Source organism: Chiloscyllium plagiosum, chromosome 21 (genome assembly GCF_004010195.1).
Source record: "Chiloscyllium plagiosum isolate BGI_BamShark_2017 chromosome 21, ASM401019v2, whole genome shotgun sequence".
NCBI classification, from domain to species: Eukaryota; Metazoa; Chordata; class Chondrichthyes; order Orectolobiformes; family Hemiscylliidae; genus Chiloscyllium; species Chiloscyllium plagiosum.
Window position 1 is genome coordinate 34,951,565 of NC_057730.1, and position 17,518 is coordinate 34,969,082.

The window sequence follows — 17,518 nt, forward strand, 5'->3', positions numbered from 1 at the left end:
CGCCCCCCCAACCCATCCAACGCCCCCCAACCCTGTCCAATTGTCCCTCCGTCTACTCTCCAAACCCATCCAACACTGCTCCCTCTCACATTCCCCCCACCGTCCACCCTCGCCCCCTCTCCAGGGCAACCAGATTGGACACCAACAAGACTGCTGCTGCTGTCGCCTTTATGGGATAGATCTCCAAATAGCATGCATATACACACACATTCACTACTTTTTACTGCAACGTTTTGACAGATTCCACCTTTACCCTGTACAGGACAATGGTGAAGAGATTATCTGAGGAAGGGGCTTTAGGGTACACCCCTCTGTAGAACACCAGGGAAAGTGTGGGGAGAGAGAGACGGCGGGAAGTCCGTCATTTGGAGACGGTGTCTGTTTAATCACGCGATCAGTGTTGGTAACATATCTTTGATGTAATGTTTCTATTGGGACCTTGAGATCTCCTTCGGATAGTCCAATATTCGGATAATTGAAGTTCCTCTGTATTTGGTTTGGGGGTTTTTTTGCCTCTGGTTTGAAAGTTGGTGCAAATTTGCTGATTCAGGTCCATGTCATCTGCCATTGCGCTGGACGTGGTGAACATTTGGTAAAGCAAATAATATTTAATGGAAGCTCTGTACAGAATTCTTGAGAGTTGTATATTCTCCAGGAATCTTTAAAAGGGGAGCTCATTCTAGCTTACAGATGGCACACTGGAATAATTTCATGATACATGAAATATAATGAAAGCTCCAATCAAGACAGTGAGCTTCAACCCCTAGGAACATGTATCTGAAATTCATGCACAAGCTGCCAGACAATCTGAGTAGTGAACACCTGAAGTTTTAATTTGCTGTATGATCAGGCAGGCTTCCAATGAGATTGTAAATCACCTCTGTCCATTTGCACGAGATTTTCTGGACTTGTTTGTCTCGACAGATGGGTTGTGCATTCCATCTTAGTCAGACAAACTCATTAACTTGGCTTGAGGATCTTATTGATGCATTCAAACTACAACATTAGTTAAGTACTAGAGAAGTGTGTCTCCCTGCATTCGGCATTTCATGAGTATATGATAATGAACTAGGGGACAGACGTCTGATTTATTGGGATAAATAGCTATTTGACCAGAAGCTAGACAAACAATTGAAAGGATAAAAATAGGTGATTTGCAAGATTTGTAGATTTGAACCTTCCTGGTTAATCTTTACAATCCCTGTAAGGAGAATGGAGAAGGATGAACTTGCTAATCAAGATTGAGGTGCACGAATGGGCACAAAGTCTAATAAACAATTGTATAGAAAGAGCTGAGTGACAGTGAGAAAAATTGCAAAAGTGGATGAAAATGATTGGAGCTAAGAGATGATTTCATGGCTTTCTTTGATGGATGAGCTTAAAATGGACCTTTCTTAACTACTCTTATTTCTGTTTTTTGACTAGTTACAGAGTGGAGGAGCCACCTGGCTTAGTAGAGCTCCAGAGAAATGAATGGGATCCAGTCATCAAATGGATAGAGAACAGGTGAGTGGAAGAGGATATCCTGAATGCTTAGGACAGAGAGTCAACACTTTGCCTCATCAGTGACAAATTAACATAACCGGCCTTGCTTATTGAAGGGGAGTATTAAACGGAACATTCAATTGGCGTTTTAGTTAAGAGTCTTAATGGAGAATTGCTTCAGTTGATAAGTGGTTATAGAGTCATAGAGATGTACAGCATGGAAACAGACTCTTCGGTCCAACCCATCCATGCCAACCAGATATCCCAACCCAATCTAGTCCTACCTGCTAGCACCCGGCCCATAACCCTCCAAACCTATTCGTATACCCATCCAGATGCCTTTTAAATGTTGCAGTTGTACCAGCCTCCACCACTTCCTCTGGCAGCTCATTCCATACACGTACCACACTCTGTGTGAAAACGTTACCCCTTAGTTCTCTTTTATATCTTTCCCCTCTCGCCCTAAACTTATGCCCTCTAGTTCCGGACTCCCTGACCCCAGGGAAAAGACTTTGTCTATCTATCCTATCCATGCCCCTCATAATTTTATAAACCTCTATAAGGTCACCCCTCAGCCTCCGATGCTCCAGGGAAAACAGCCCCAGCCTGTTCAGCCTCTTCTTATAGCTCAAATCCTCCAACCCTTGTAAATCATTTCTGAACTCTTTCAAGTTTCACAACATCTTTCTGATAGGAAGGAGACCAGAATTGCATGCAATATTCCAACAGTGGCCTAACCAATGACCTGTACAGCCGCAACATGACCTCCCAACTCCTGTACTCAATACTCTGACCAATAAAGGAAAGCATACCAAACACCGTGTTCACTATCCTATCTACCTGCGACTCCACTTTCAAGGAGCTATTAACCTGCACTCCAAGGTCTCTTTGTTCTACAACACTCCCAAAGACCTTACCATGAAGTGTATAAGTCCTGCTAAGATTTGCTCTCCCAGAATGCAGCACCTCGCATTTATCTGAATTAAACTCCATCTGCCACTTCTCAGCCCATTGGCCCATCTGATCAAGATCCTGTTGTAATTTGAAGAAACCCTTTTTGCTGTCCACCACACCTCCAATTTTGGTGTCATCTGCAAACTTACTAACTGTACCTCTTATGCTTGCATCAAATCATTTATATAAATGACAAAAAGTAGAGAACCCAGCAACGATCCTTGTGGCACTCCACTGGTCACAGGCCTCCAGTCTGAAAAACAACCCTCCACCACCACCCTCTGTTTTCTACCTTTGAGCCAGTTCTGTATCCAAATGGCTAGTTCTCCCTGTATTCCATGAGATCGAACCTTGCTAACTAGCCTCCCATGGGGAACCTTGTCGAATACCTTACTGAAGTCCATATAGATCACATCTGCTGCTCTTGTGTTAGGGTGGTCGGAATGGTGTGTTGCTTCCCTGGTGCCAGGATCAAGGATGACTCAGAGAGGGTGCAGAATGTTCTCAAGAGGGAGAGGTGCCAGCAAGAGGTCATTGTCCACATTGGAACCAACAACATAGAAAGGGAAAAGGTTGAGATTCTGAAGGGAGATTACAGAGAGTTAGGCAGGAATTTAAAAAGGAGGTCCTTGCGAGTAGTAATATCTGGATTACTCCCGGTGTGATGAGCTAGTGAGGGCAGGAATAGGAGGAAAGAGCAGATGAATGCATGGCTGAGGAGCTGGTGTATGGGCGAAGGATTTACATTTTTGGATCATTGGAATCTCTTTTGTGGTAGAAATGACCTGTACAAGAAGGACGGATTGCACCTAAATTGGAAGGGGACTAATATACTGGCAGGGAGATTTGCTCGAGCTGCTCAGGAGGATTTAAACTAGTAAGGTGGGGGTGTGGGACGCAGGGAGATAGTGAGGAACGAGATCAATCTCAGACTGGTACAGTTGAGAACAGAAATGAGTCAAACAGTCAGGGACAAGGTAGGACTAATAAATTAAACTGCATTTATTTCAATGCAAGAGGCCTAACGGGGAAGGCAGATGAACTCAGGGCATGGTTAGGAACATGGGACTGGTATATCATAGCAATTACAGAAACATAGCTCAGGGATGGGCAGCTTAATATTCTAGGATACAAATGCTACAGGAAGGATAGAAAGGGAGGCATGAGAGATTGGGGAGTGGCGTTTTTGATAAGGGATAGCATTACAGCTGTACTAAGGGAGGATATTCCTGGAAATACATCCAGGGAAGTTATTTGGGTGGAACTGAGAAATATGAAAGGGATAATCACCTTATTGGGATTGTATTATAGACCCCTGAATAGTCAAAGGGAAATTGAGAAACAAACTTGTAGGGAGATCTCAGCTCTCTGTAAGAATAATACGGTGGTTATGGTAAGGGATTTTTAACTTTCCAAACATAGACTGGGACTGCCATAGTGTTAAGGGTTTAGATGAGTTTGCATTGTCTTTCAGCCACATTAATTGATCAGAGAGCAAGGGAGTCACCCAGAATACAAGATGCCCAGTGTTAATGCTCTGTGATCTCACTGATTTATTTTGTTTCATACTGGTTTTTGCATTTTTCAAACAGATATAATGTTGTGATTGGTACTTCCACAAGTATATTGGGACCAAACATCCCAAAGGAAACTAAGCAGACGTTTGAGCAGCACCTCTCCTCTTACAATTTCTGGGCACTTGTAGGTTAGTGATTTTGTAAGTCTTTGTCATAGCCAGATATTCTGGAATAGAAGGTAAAACTTAAAATAATGTTTCTTTTTCCTTTAAAATGTTGTAATGGCCTAATTGTCCTTGTATCAAGGGCAAGAATCACAAGTTTCATTTCTGTTGTGCCTTACCTACAATAAAACATTTGGAAGCACTTCGGCTTTGAGGAGAAACATTGGGTGTCTATGAAAGGGAAAATAGTGAAGATCGTAAGTGCATAGAGTAGACTGGTGTTATAATCAAAAGATTCTGGAAGTAAGAACACGGGCATAAATATGCAGGCTGAATGAGTGTTCCAAGGGGCATGATCACAAATAATCAATCAGTGTTTAACGATTGGCGATCCAGATAGACGAATAGGCAAATGGAAATTGAGAATTAGGAATGAGATTGTTGTTTTCAAAATATTCACCTTGTTTTTGAAGAATACAGAGAAATAAATGGTGGATTAGCAGGATAACAATCTAACAGACTGTTCTGAACATGCCTTCCATCACATTTACTGCTTTTCAATGAATAGACAAATAAGGCAAAAGGTTTTAATGGATTTCTATACAATGAGGGAGGAACTTGCCTTTCACCCCTACAACTGAAATTCTTTTTATTCAATCAGACATTCCATTCTTAAAAACAACTATTCTGATTGGGGAAGAGGGTCATTTGGTATTCACTTCTCGCTTGCTAATTGCCAACTACTCAACCTTTTTAAATTTACAATCAGAAGAAATCTTTGTTGAATTCACTGCCCTGCTTATTTTTGCTGTTCATGCTTTTACTTTTATAGGTCTGGAATATGTCATCCATCAGTTGAAATCAGTTGTTCTTTCATTAAATCTGATTGACCGAAACTTGGATGTGGAGAGAGCTGTTTTGCTGTCTCGACTTGAGGAACAATATCAGGTGAGAATGATGTTGTTGGGTGCTCCTCCAATCCTCAGACCTTTAGTTACTCAGTGACATTGGTTTGGCCTTCTGCTCCCTGCATTGTGAAGCATGCAGGCTATTCTGTGTTGTACGTAAATTACGGAACCTAATGTGCGAGGGTTGTTTGGTTACAATCATGACTGTGGAGAAATGTGGGTTCTCTTTGGGTCTGTTTCATTGAGTTGTTTGAACCAAAGCTGCGAGCAATTTGAGACCAAGCTTGCTTCTTGTAGGATAACTGAGAATACAACTCAGTTTGTGATGAGAAATCCATACCCTCTCTGGCAGTGCAGGTAACAGCCCTGCCAAGTATGCAACACATCAATACAGACTGGGAAGATCCCCTAATACATGTGTTTAAACATCAATATATTCTCGGGGTATTTACAGGATGGGGTACAAAACACTTAGATCAGATATGAAGGTAGAAAAAGGTGGTGGATTGGCTCTGTTAATTAATGATGGTATTAGTATATTAGAGATGGCTGGCCTAAGTTCAGGAAACCATAGAGAAGTGGCCTACATCCTTCATTGAAGCTGATCTCTGCCAATTTGACGGTAATGGTAGTGTCAGAACATGTTGGTCTGAAGTTTACAAATTGTGGGTGAATACTGTTCTCCTGATGGCTCACAGAACATCATGTATGTCCAGTTATAAGTTGTTAAATTTGTTCTAGATCTGTCCCAGTTACCACAGTAGTAGTGTCAGACAATGCGACACATCTTCAATGTGAACATGCGCTTTCATCTCCATGAGGATTGTGTGTTGATCACTTCTACCAATACTGTCATGGACAGATGAACATGTGGCTGATAGATTGATGAGGATGAGATCACGTTGGTTCTGCGTCTCATGAGTTCCATCACCACAGGCCATGTAACCAATTTAACAGCTATGTTCTTTCGGACTTAGTCAGTAGTGGTGCTGTTGACCCACATTTGGTGATGGAGATTGATGTCCACCTGTGTAGACTTTGTCTTTGTCACCCTCAGTGCTTCATCCAGGTAGTCTTCAACACTGGGAGTACTAATTCATCAATTGGGTAGAAAGTGGCCTTGCCTATGTTTGACTGACACTTCAGTCAGTGTGGTAGACTCCCTAACTATATATCACAGTGCTACTGCCACTTGTATTGGTTCTGTCCAACAAGTAGGATAGAGCTTATCCAGAAATGATTATGTTTGTATCTGGGACATTGGGTATAAGACATGTTTTTGGGGACATTACTATGTCAGAATATTGCTTGACCATTCTGTGGAACAGTTCTTTCAATTTTGACATAAGCCAAGTTCTTCTAATAGAGGGCTGAGACAATGGCACGGCAGTTTCATAAAAAAATTAACGAATTGCTGTAAATATTGAGAGTTGAACCTCAAATGTCAATTCCAGTAGTTTTTATATAGATTTTCTTCTTTCAGGAATGCATGTGGGAATGATCTTGGATCCCATAACAGGAGGATCCCATGACTTTGGTTTTTGTTGTGCCCTTGGTTGAGTCAGCATGTTCTGTTTCAACTGTGAACATACTCAACCAACAAGCAAATACGTGTTTGCTAATGCCTGTTATCTTAAACTGTGCTAATCTTTTACATAGTTTCAGATTGGAATTAGTATTATAAGCATAAAAATGACTCTTGTCCACATCTTTTATTTCCCCAGATTGAAATGTGGGGAAATATTGAATGGGCACATGACTATGAACTGTATGAGCTTCGATCACGCACAGCTGCTGGAACCTTGTTTGTCCATCTGTGTTCAGAGAGCTCTACTGTCAAACACAAGTTACTGCAGGACTAAAGCAACCAATTGTCTGTACAGTCTTGGGTGGATAGTTGAAAATCTACGATTAAATTTAAAATAATAAAATGTGGTCTTTCAGTTTGAACAGCCGTATTTGTTAAGAATTTTTCATGTTCAAAGAATTGTCTCTTTTTTTTTAAGAAAAACTGCTTGTATTTAATTAAATTACTGATTCCATGAAAATTTGGGGATTAATGATTTGATGTATATTGTAAAAACTAAACACTAATATTTAACAGCAGTAGTCTTATTTGTGTGAGCATTAATTTTCAAAAGTCTGTGCTGTATATTATTCTTCTCAAGGATGTTAAAGTGTAGTGACCAGAATACTGGATGCAGTATTTTAGTTGTTTACTACTAACCAGAGCTTTAGATAAGTTCACCACAGCTCTTCTGCATTTTTATTTGATACCTCTATGAGGATGTATTCCATATTAATCAATTTTTGTTCATCAACTTTGCTATGTCTTGGCAACTTGGAGATAATCAGCAATTTTTAAAAAGGACCTTAGAAACAGACTTGAGGGTATTGAGACTGATTGTATTGCTCTACTGAGAGAATTGGAATAAACTATAGGTTGAATGGCCTCCCTTTGTACTGCAAAGCCTCTGCTTTCCCTTGCCAGCCTAGTAGTACAGTAAAACACTTCTGAGGCTTCAATGATTTAAAATGCAATGCTTTAGGAAATTGCATGCACATTCTTCTGTGATAACTGATTTATTTTTGTCATTTACCAATCACAGCATTGGTAGTGCATTCCACAGAGGGAATAATCTGTCAGTTACTTTCCATTATCATCCCAAGTACTATTTGTCTTGTTATTTGCTCATTGCTTTCACAGCAGGAGCCCCACTTTGTTCTCTGTTGATCATATTATCACTCAACAATCTATGAAAGATATTCTGTAATCAACCTGTTCAGACATGCACTTATGCAGTTCTGGAAAAGATAGAAATTGATCCTTGGCCTTCTGGCTCAGAGGCCAATTATTCACATTAACTCCATTAGCCAATTTATTTGTATCTGCTCTTACTTTGAATCTAATGTTTACTATTTCGTTTAAAAATTTAAAAGGCATTTGCTTTCTTTTACCACAGATGGTTTGAAATTTGTAGTTTAGTATTTACTTCTAAAACTATTTTGCTTTTTCAGTTCAAAATCAACATTGTTGATTTAGCTTCAGCAAACTCCCTAATTATTGTATCACAGTCTCCTGCTTCCCAGTTAACCCCTCAATCACTCATCCCATCCCTCTTGCAAAGTACTTGAGTTTATAAGGGCTTTATTGGCAGGCAGCAAAACATTTGCAGAGGAAAATAAGTGTGTATAACCCATGGGCTGGATTTTCAATAAATCTTGCTGGCTCGAAAACTCTACTTGATTTCTACTTAGATGCAGTAAACTGTTTTACTATTATGCAACAAATATACATATTCTTTTACACTACTACAAAATGTTGGACTGTATTCAAATTATTACCCCTGAGAAGTAAACCAGAGAATGGCTGTCATCTCAATTCTTGAATTGAAAAGAGCACAGCTGAAGGTAGGAATCAACTGGCTTATTTATAATTAAAACAAAGCTTGGCAGTTAACTGTCAGTCATCGTTAATTGGTGCATTCATCATAGCAACACTCCATGTATTAGAGATCACTTACCATCAATCAGCAATCTTTTCTCATATACTATAAATGGTAATTTTTTGCATATTGCCTTGATAAGTGCAAGATGAAAAGGATAAACAAAATATTTTTTCAGCAATATTCAAGTTCTGAAGAACCAAGCAACTATTTATGTTTTGGTTAGGTTATTAGTTTTACTTCTTATTGTGCCACTGCCAATGTATATATGCAAATATAAAGCTTTGATATTTTTCATCTTTATTGCCCTTTCCATCAAAACAATACATTTTAATGCTATGGGGCGTCTTTAAGCTTTCCATGATACAGGGCCTTGTCATCATGTGGCCCTGCTGCTAAGTATTTCCATAACTTTGTTTTTATTTCATATTTCCAGGACTTGCAATTTTGTTTCTATTATTGTTTCTGTTCTGTGTAGCTCAGTGCCATGGATCCCATTGTGATCGGTGTTATGTTGATGTTTGAACCTGCAATTTTTAAAAGATTTTTCTGGAGCAGATCATATTTATAACTTTCAGCCACGAGCAATGCATTTGCAGAACAAAAAAACCTGTAATTTGCATTTTAAAATTTATTGCAGGAGATGTGGGTGTCACTAATTTGATTAGGTTAGTATTTGTTCTCAATCCCTACTGATTGTACTGATCTGCTTGAGGTTGTAATGAGTAGGATGCTTCCTTAGCTATGTTGACCTGATGTCGTGAGATTTTATGGAATTCGGAGACAATGTTCAGGACTTCCAGGGCAGATCCCTGTACTGTATGCCATTGCTGCCAGCTGGGAGGGGTCTGTCCTGTTGGTGAGACAGGACAAACGCAGGGATGTTGGTGGTGGTAGCTGGAACAGTTTCTGTAATGTATAAGGCAGTGTGAATAGCTATGTCAAACTTAAATCAGGAAGATTTTTGCACACTGGGCCTTGCTGACTCTATACTGTCTTCAACTGTGCCTAGGTCAAAGCTAGGTAGTTTGCCTTGTTTCATCCTTTTTTGACCTTTGCTGTAGTGGTTTGTTAGAATTGGGTAGATTCCATTTCAGAGATATTTAAGAGTTGCTGTGGTTCTGGCATCAAATCTAGGCCACACCAAGTGAAGACAGTAGTTTTAAAGCAGTTCTTTTAAAGGTCAATTGTAAATCAGATGTTTCATTATCATAGATTCATCGTTGTACTATAGGTACACCATTCTTTATCCGACATCCATGGGGCCAGTTGTTTTTCAGAATTTGGAATATTTTGGAATATATTACATTTTCACTGTGAAATTTAAAAAAAATTACCTCACAGCAGATGCACATGTGAATAGTATGAGCGCTGAGACACAATTGATGCCTGCCAGTGCTGGGCCACGCCACCACGTCACATATGAGTGACATGGGTAGAGTAGGTGTGGAGTTGGGTCACCTGTTTGCATACCAAAATGATGGTCCACACTCCACGAAAAAACTTTGGATTTCAGAGCTTTTTGGATTTTGGAATTTCAGATAAAACATTGTGAATCTACACTTGGACAAATTTATAGTTTTTGATTAGATTTATTAATTTTTCACCAGCTATTGTCCACATCCATCCTGAGGACATTGACCTGGGCCACTGATTTCCAGTCCAATGTCCTCATCATCATTCCCGCACTTTTCCCTAAATTAACATCTTTTTATAAAGCAAACAAAATAACAAATGTCAATACACATATGTATCCAAAATAGCACTAAAAGCTGCAAAGTAAAATATATCGTTTGAGAAAAGAGAATGAAGGCATTTTAATAAATAAAGTTTTTTTATATATAGTATTGATTTTAGTTAATTCACATTCTGTGTGGAGTTTTCTTCATACATCAATGTCATATTTTAAAATATGCACAGTCCTGCCTTAGAACAAAATGGCTCACAATTTAGGGATCCAACAATGCTGCAAGAAGAAGGAAAAAAGGGTTAAAATTGTAAGAAAGTACTAAGTTTGCATTTGAAATTCTTGTAAAATGTAGAAAGAGCACTAGGAAAAAATAAATTAAAGGAAATGATGTACATGTGAGGTAGCGAATGTTTGTTTGTAGCATAATAACAAATGTTAATTTGCTGAAAGAATTACAGTTTGAGGTCAACTCCAATAAAATGAGGGATTCCCAGAAAAAGGATAGCTCTGGCTATGAGGCTATTTTGCCCCATCAGGTGCAGTGGAGACATTAAAAGGAAACTATTAAGTCTCCATTACATTAAAGGCACTACGTAAATAAATGTCTCTTAAGGGTTCCAATAATTACAGAGTGGAAAAGTGATGAGAGTAGACAGACCATACCTGGGGATGGGTGAACAATTTAAAAACTTTAACCCACGTTAAATCTGATTATCTTAGAGCCTACGTAGAACAGGAGCACAAGGATCTGAAAGTCATATTGTACAACCTCTCCCTCTTAATGTTATACGTAAAAATTAGTTCATGTCCTGGAGCTCCAGGAAATCCAGCTCATCCCGCCAGTGGCTGACATAGATGTTAATTTCTAAAACTCGTTTACGGTTGCGATTTATTTCATCTGTGTGCAGCTGCAGAACAAAAAAAACACATCACTGTGTTGCAACTTAAATCATTTGTTTCTTCCTTAATTTTGCTTTAGTTTTATTTTATTTTCTCTATTAACAGTCCCTGTCCAATCCTGTGTGTTACCTCCAATTGGAAAAGTGCTTATCTACTATGAAACATATGATATTTTGGACTGGTTTTGTTCACCTGAGAGGGTGAAAGAGAAAATTTCCAAAATTTTCTCTATTATTGGCCCTTTATCTTTTGCCTCTCCTGGAAATTGCATGGGCCAGGGCAGCAGATTTGTTTAACCATTATGCCGTAACAATGAGAAGACTTGATAGAGCACCTTGCTTTTTTTTCCCCATCTGGCAATTTTGAATGTTTCATTTTCAACTAAATCTACCTAGGAGTCGGTTACGGATGCCATTACACAGTTGTGGGTTGACATTTTTACTTATTTATGCTTTTCCCTTTTACTCCAATAAAAAGTATATAATTTCCAATGCTGCCTGTCTAAATAGCTCTGGCTGAGATAGGAGACTAAGTGATTCAGGGGAGGATAAACAGCAATGTAGATCTAATGAGGCTGTATTTTTAAAAAAAATCAGTGACATGTTAAACTGAGGCCCATGTGGGCATAAGACATCCCATGGTACTAATTTGAAGATGATCATGAGCTCTCTCTAGAGTTGTGCCCACTATATACCCTAGAAGTTACATCAATAAATAAATTATTTAGTTGTTATCACATTGTCATTTGTGGGAGCATCCTGTGTGCTAAAACAGGTGCTATATTTCATATTGTATAACAGAGACTACACTTCATAAATAATTCATTAGTTATCGACCTGTTAGAAGAATGAGGTTACGAAAGGCACTCTAAAAACATAAGCACTTTCTTTCAGAGTCTAAGGCTTTCATAAGTATTGTTATAACCACACCAGGCATGTCTTTAGGTTGTTCCTTGAACAAGGAATTTGTTTTAAACTCAATGAAGACACTTTTATTAAAAATAGCTACAAACCTGTAGTCTTAAAAGAGGTAAGTATTGGTAAACTATTGCTGTAGTTATTCAAGTAAAATAGTAAGGTTCTTCACTAACAATACATTTACAGAGATTAAACATGGATAAAAATAAACAATAGTCATATAAAGATGAAAGTAAAATCAAGCTCTTAGATTGATATCGGCCTGTCATCTCTTGGAAGTTTCTCTTTCTGAAATGAAGGTGTTGAACATTGAAGTCAGATTCAGCAGCTGCAATAGTTAATTGTTCAATACGTTTTGCAGCACAGATGGACTCATCAGATCGACAGAATTTGGGTTCCTCCTTAATTCTGTGGCAGTGGCACTTGCAGATTACCTGGGCTGTTTTGGCAGAATAGCAGTTGTTTTCAGAAGATCTTTCTCCTTTGTACTTCCTTTGGCTGAGAACCCTGTCTGATAACATCTCTGGAAGATCATTCTCCGGGTTCTGCCCAGGTTTTAGCAACCTGACTTTATCATAAGCCGGCTACTTGCGGAGCGTTTCAGAGAACACCTCTGGGACACCCGGACCAACCACCCTGTAGCTCAACATTTCAATTCCCCCTCCCACTCCACCAAGGATATGCAGGTCTTTGGACTCCTCCATTGTCAGACCACAACAAAACGACGGTTGGAGGAAGAACGCCTCATCTTCCGGCTAGGAACCCTCCAACCACAAGGGATGAACTCGGATTTCACCAGTTTCCTCATTTCCCCTCCCCCCACCCTGTCTCAGTCAAATCCATCAAATTCAGCACCGCCTTCCTAACCTGAGATCTTCTTCCCGACCTCTCCGCCCCCACCCCAGTCTGACCTATCACCCTCACCTTGACGTCTTTCCACCTATCACATTTCCGACGCCCCTCTCCCAAGTCCCTCCTCCCTACCTTTTATCTTAGCCTGCTGGACAAACTTTCCCTATTCCTGAAGAAGGGCTTATGCCCGAAACGTCGATTCTCCTGTTCCCTGGATGCTGCCTGACCTGCTGCGCTTTTCCAGCAACACATTTCCAGCTCTGATCTCCAGCATCTGCAGACCTCACTTTCTCCTTTATCATAAGCAAGGCAAAATGACTGCGATGTCACTTTCAAATGGGTCATTGTTTCACCAGGCAAAGAAGATTATTATGGTTAGGTCCTTTTCTCTCTCTTGCTTTGAATTCTGACATCTTTAGAAGGACCCATTGTATTGTCCAAGAGTTAAGTGAATTCTAAATGTTGCACTTTGTAATCGATTTGGAGAATAACATAGTTTAATAGGCTTTCAACTGGCCGATTGATAACTGATGGTTATCAGCTGTGATTTCCACCTTAGAAGGATTTTTAAAAATTATCGGATTTTTCCCCCAAGTTACAGATATTAAAGCGGAAATGTTCTTCAGCATTTTTCTAAAGAATTGCTATAATAGAACTGCTGTGATAGATGTAGTGGTCCAATATGATATATTTACTTTTCTGATTTAAAGTTGCCGGTGTTGGACTGGGTGTACAAAGTTAAAAATCACACAACACCAGGTTATAGTCCAACAGGTTTATGTGGAAGCACTAGCTTTCAGAGCACTGCTCCTTCAGGTGGTTCATCAGCACAACCTCCTGATGAAGGAGCAGCACTCTGAACGCTCGTGCTTCCAAATAAACCTATTGGACTATAACCTGGTGTTTTGTGATTTTTAACTTTTTACTTTTCTGGACTGTCAGGAGTTATAATTTTATGCAGTTTCAGATACCATTGATTTCAACAGCATTAAATAAAACAGAGGACTTCCAGTTTTATGGTTGTTCGTCTGGATTGTCTAGTATCAAATGTAAAACTAAAGCGTCTGGTTATCCTTACCATTTCAATCACATCCGCAGCCCAGCCATTTGCCTTCGTCACCATCTTGTCTTCTTGGTTGTCAATCTTAAGCAGGTGCATGTCATGTGATGCATTAACTGTGTTGATTACTGTATCTTTATCTACAAAGAGCTATATAAAGAAACAAATATAACATTTAATGTGTTGAGAAAACAAATATTTGTTTTTTTTACATTTGTTTAATGTGTTTGGATATTCCAAAACAGTTCAGGATTAATTGGTTAGCTCCTTCTACTATTAGTTCAGTTCAAAAGAAACGTTGGCTGCAGAAATAGTGTTTCTTCTCTGGTAATAGTGGCCTGACACTTAGTTTGTCTTGACAAGGGCTGTTGCCCCATAAAGAGAAAACGGGGCAGGGCAATGGCTGTTAAACAATGATTAGAACGTAAGACTAATGTTCTGGAGATAGGGCTTCTGAAGCCCACCGTGGCAGATGTTGAATTTAAACTTCACTAGAGATCTGAGATAAAAATGTTAATTGAATGTAACAGTCAATTATTTTAAAAACCCATCTGGTTCACTACTGTCCTTTTATGGAAGAAAATCTGCAATCCTGACCTGTCCCGGCTTACATATGACTCCAGACCCATAGCATTATGGCTGTTGATTCTTAACTGCACTCTCTGCAAATAGGGTTACACAATAAGTGCTCGCCTAGCCAAAGATAACCACATCCCATGAATAAGAACTAGGAGCAGGAGTAGGCAAATCAGCCCCTTGAGCCTGCTCCACTATTTAATACAATCATAGCTGATCATCAACTCAGTACCCTGTTCCTGCTTTCTCCCTATACTCTTTGATTCTTTTAGTCCTAAGAATTAACTCTTTCTTGAAAACATTCAACATTTTGGCTGCAACCGCTTTCTGTGGCAGAGCATTCCACAGCCTCTCCACTCTTTGGATGAAGAAATGTTGCCTCATTTCAGTCCTAAATAGCCTGCTCTGTATCCTTAAACAATGACCCCTGGATCCGGGCAATCAGCTTCACTGTATGTGAAGTCACGTGAGAGCTGGATCCTGCATTTTGGGATTGGGCAGGTCAAAGAGCAACTGCTAAGAATTGGGCTTGGGATTAGGTGCTGTATTTGGGGGTGGGGGAATGGCCAGAGCTACAAATTTGTAAACCTTAGTGGGAGGGGAGGATGCTGCACAGTGCATACTTGGTGTACGACAGAAACAGGTAAAGTTTGGGGTAGAATGCGTACTTGTAATGTCTATTAAAAGAAATTGCATTGCTTTTTCATTGACCCGCGGCATCAAGTTAAATTGATGCAATTGGAGAATGTGGTGTCCAGGACTGATGTAGCGTCTGTAGCACAGAAACAGGCCATTTGACAGTGCAAGTCCATGCAGGTGTACAAGCCTCTGATAACATACCTTAATCTAACCCAACCAACATTTCCTTCCACTGTTTTTTGTTTACTTTTTAGATTTCTTACTATGTTTTACTTTAACTGCTCCTTCTGTTGGTGCATTTCACATTCTTAGATAAATTAGTTTATCTTTATTTCTTTAGTGAATTGTTTAGTTACTCTTTAATATTTATGATCTCGAGCTTTAATTGTTCCAATACTGATGCTGGAGAGATAAAGGGGAAACAAGATGGAGCATCTGTCTGTATTGTGCTCTTACATCCCCACATTATCAGCTTCACAAGAAGACTGGTGAAAGCTATCTAATTTGCCATTCGTGCATGTGGAGATATGAAAACCTTTTTAGAAACATTTCATGTTATGTATTCTGAAGAATATTATTTCTCAAAGCTGTGGAAAACAAATTTTTGATTTTTTCAAATATAAACATGGAACATTCATGTAGGAAAATCCCTTCTCTTACTGCTCTGAGTTCTTCTGGCATTTCCTCTTCCCCTTCATTTTTTCCCATTTTGTCGTAACTAGTCATAGCGATTTCCAATATATTCTCATTGTAACGATTTTCTAGGTCTCGGCACTGAGCTATTGTGATTATGTTAAGGTTCCAAAAACAGAACTACATTCCTGTTGATTTCACAAGTGCATGCAAGACACTTCCACTGCAGCCACTGACTTTTGCGTGGTATTGATTTATGCATGAGACTTCACGAATAAACAAGAGTGTCAGAATTCTTTCATCATTAGGGTAGTATAAATCTTACTTTTATTTTTCCATAAAGTATGGGTGGCACTGGTAAGGTAAGCATTAATTATGCATCCCTAATTAGCCATAAGAAGTGATGATGAGGAGCCTGTTAACCTCTTTCATGTTGTGTGTAACTATTCCCAGAGTTCCCAGAAAGGAATTCCAGAATGTTGATCCAGTAATGATGACAAAATGGTAATATTTCAGGGTGATGTATGTTTTACAATGGAATTTTTGGGTTTTGGTCTCCCCATGCATATGTTTCTCTTGTTCTACTACACAGAAGAGATCACAGGTTTGTGAGGTGATGGCAAAACCCACACTGAGTATTGGTTGTTATCAGAGGAGTGCTACTTGAAAGCATTGTGATTTTCCTGACAACTCAGTAGAATAATGAGACTAGATTAGATTGGTCCTGTTTTTTGTAAAAGGATGTATCAGGGCACTTTTCTATATTGTCAGGTAGATACCATTATTGTACCTTACTGGGCAGTTAGATTTAGATTAGATTTTAGATTAGATTAGATTAGATTAGATTACAGTGTGGAAACAGGCCCTTCGGCCCAACAAGTCCACACCGACCCGCCGAAGCGAAACCCACCCATATCCCTACATTTACCCCTTACCTAACACTACAGGCAATTTAGTATGGCCAATTCACCTGACCCTGCACATCTTTGGATGGTGGAAAGAAACCGGAGCATCCGGAGGAAACCCACGCAGACATGGGGAGAACGTGCAAACTCCACACAGTCAGTCGCCTGAGGCGGGAATTGAACCCGGGTCTCTGGCGCTGTGAGGCAGCAGTGCTAACCACTGTGTCGCCCAGATTATGCCAAACTGGTGCAGAAACAATTTTGTTTTCTTAAAAAAAAGGTCAGATATAAATTTTTCAGGCAACAATGAGTCACTGACCATTGTGCATGAATAGAGATGTATATTGGTCTTGAGCTTTCATTCACAATTTGTAGAGAAAGACACACAATTAAAAACGTTCAATGAAGCTCTACCAAGGAGTACTTAGATTTTTTACACTTAACTTCTACTATTCAGTGGCATTATATATGTCAAATACTTAGTGAAAAACAATAGAAGATTTGCAATGCAACCACATATGTGCTATTAGATTTGAATTATCTTAGTGTATATATTTTAATATAACCATTCTGGAAAATACTCGACAAGGTAGCTATCATATTATATTTCCATGGGAAGAGAATTTGATGTTCCAAGAAAATGTTCCACATTTTAAACAACTGATAGTGCCATTAAAAGTTATAATTATCTGGAAAAACACATGAAATGACTTTTGATACAGAAATAAAATGCTGGTCGACACAAGGCCCAACAGCATCTGTGGAGAGAGAAACAAAATTAACATTGCATAATGACGACTTTTTGCCACAACTCTAATTTGATGTTGTTTAAAATAGTACTATTTATAGAGTTTTAAAATTGGGAGGGATGA

General features: G+C 39.2%; 2 protein-coding genes across 8 annotated transcripts in view; one reads left to right on the forward strand and one right to left on the reverse strand.

The window, feature by feature from the left end:
- atpaf2 (ATP synthase mitochondrial F1 complex assembly factor 2) overlaps nt 1-6,978 on the forward strand; it is a 14,472-nt gene extending 7,494 nt beyond the window's left edge. For both annotated transcript variants that reach the window (XM_043711798.1, XM_043711799.1), the window contains 4 exons: nt 1,426-1,506; nt 4,032-4,144; nt 4,953-5,068; nt 6,753-6,978. In XM_043711798.1, coding sequence (XP_043567733.1) covers nt 1,426-1,506; nt 4,032-4,144; nt 4,953-5,068; nt 6,753-6,890 — 448 coding nt within the window. In that variant the 3' untranslated portion in view covers nt 6,891-6,978. The remainder of the gene's footprint in view (nt 1-1,425; nt 1,507-4,031; nt 4,145-4,952; nt 5,069-6,752) is intronic.
- Nucleotides 6,979-10,075: 3,097 nt separating this feature from the next.
- Nucleotides 10,076-17,518, reverse strand: part of drc3 (dynein regulatory complex subunit 3) — a 59,884-nt gene continuing 52,441 nt past the window's right edge. For 5 of the 6 annotated variants that reach the window (XM_043711788.1, XM_043711791.1, XM_043711789.1 and 2 more), the window contains 3 exons: nt 15,769-15,892; nt 13,912-14,043; nt 10,076-11,072 (listed from right to left, as the gene is read on the reverse strand). In XM_043711788.1, the coding sequence (XP_043567723.1) occupies nt 10,962-11,072; nt 13,912-14,043; nt 15,769-15,892 (367 nt within the window). In that variant the 3' untranslated portion in view covers nt 10,076-10,961. The remainder of the gene's footprint in view (nt 11,073-13,911; nt 14,044-15,768; nt 15,893-17,518) is intronic. The other variant, XM_043711790.1, reaches the window with a different exon arrangement.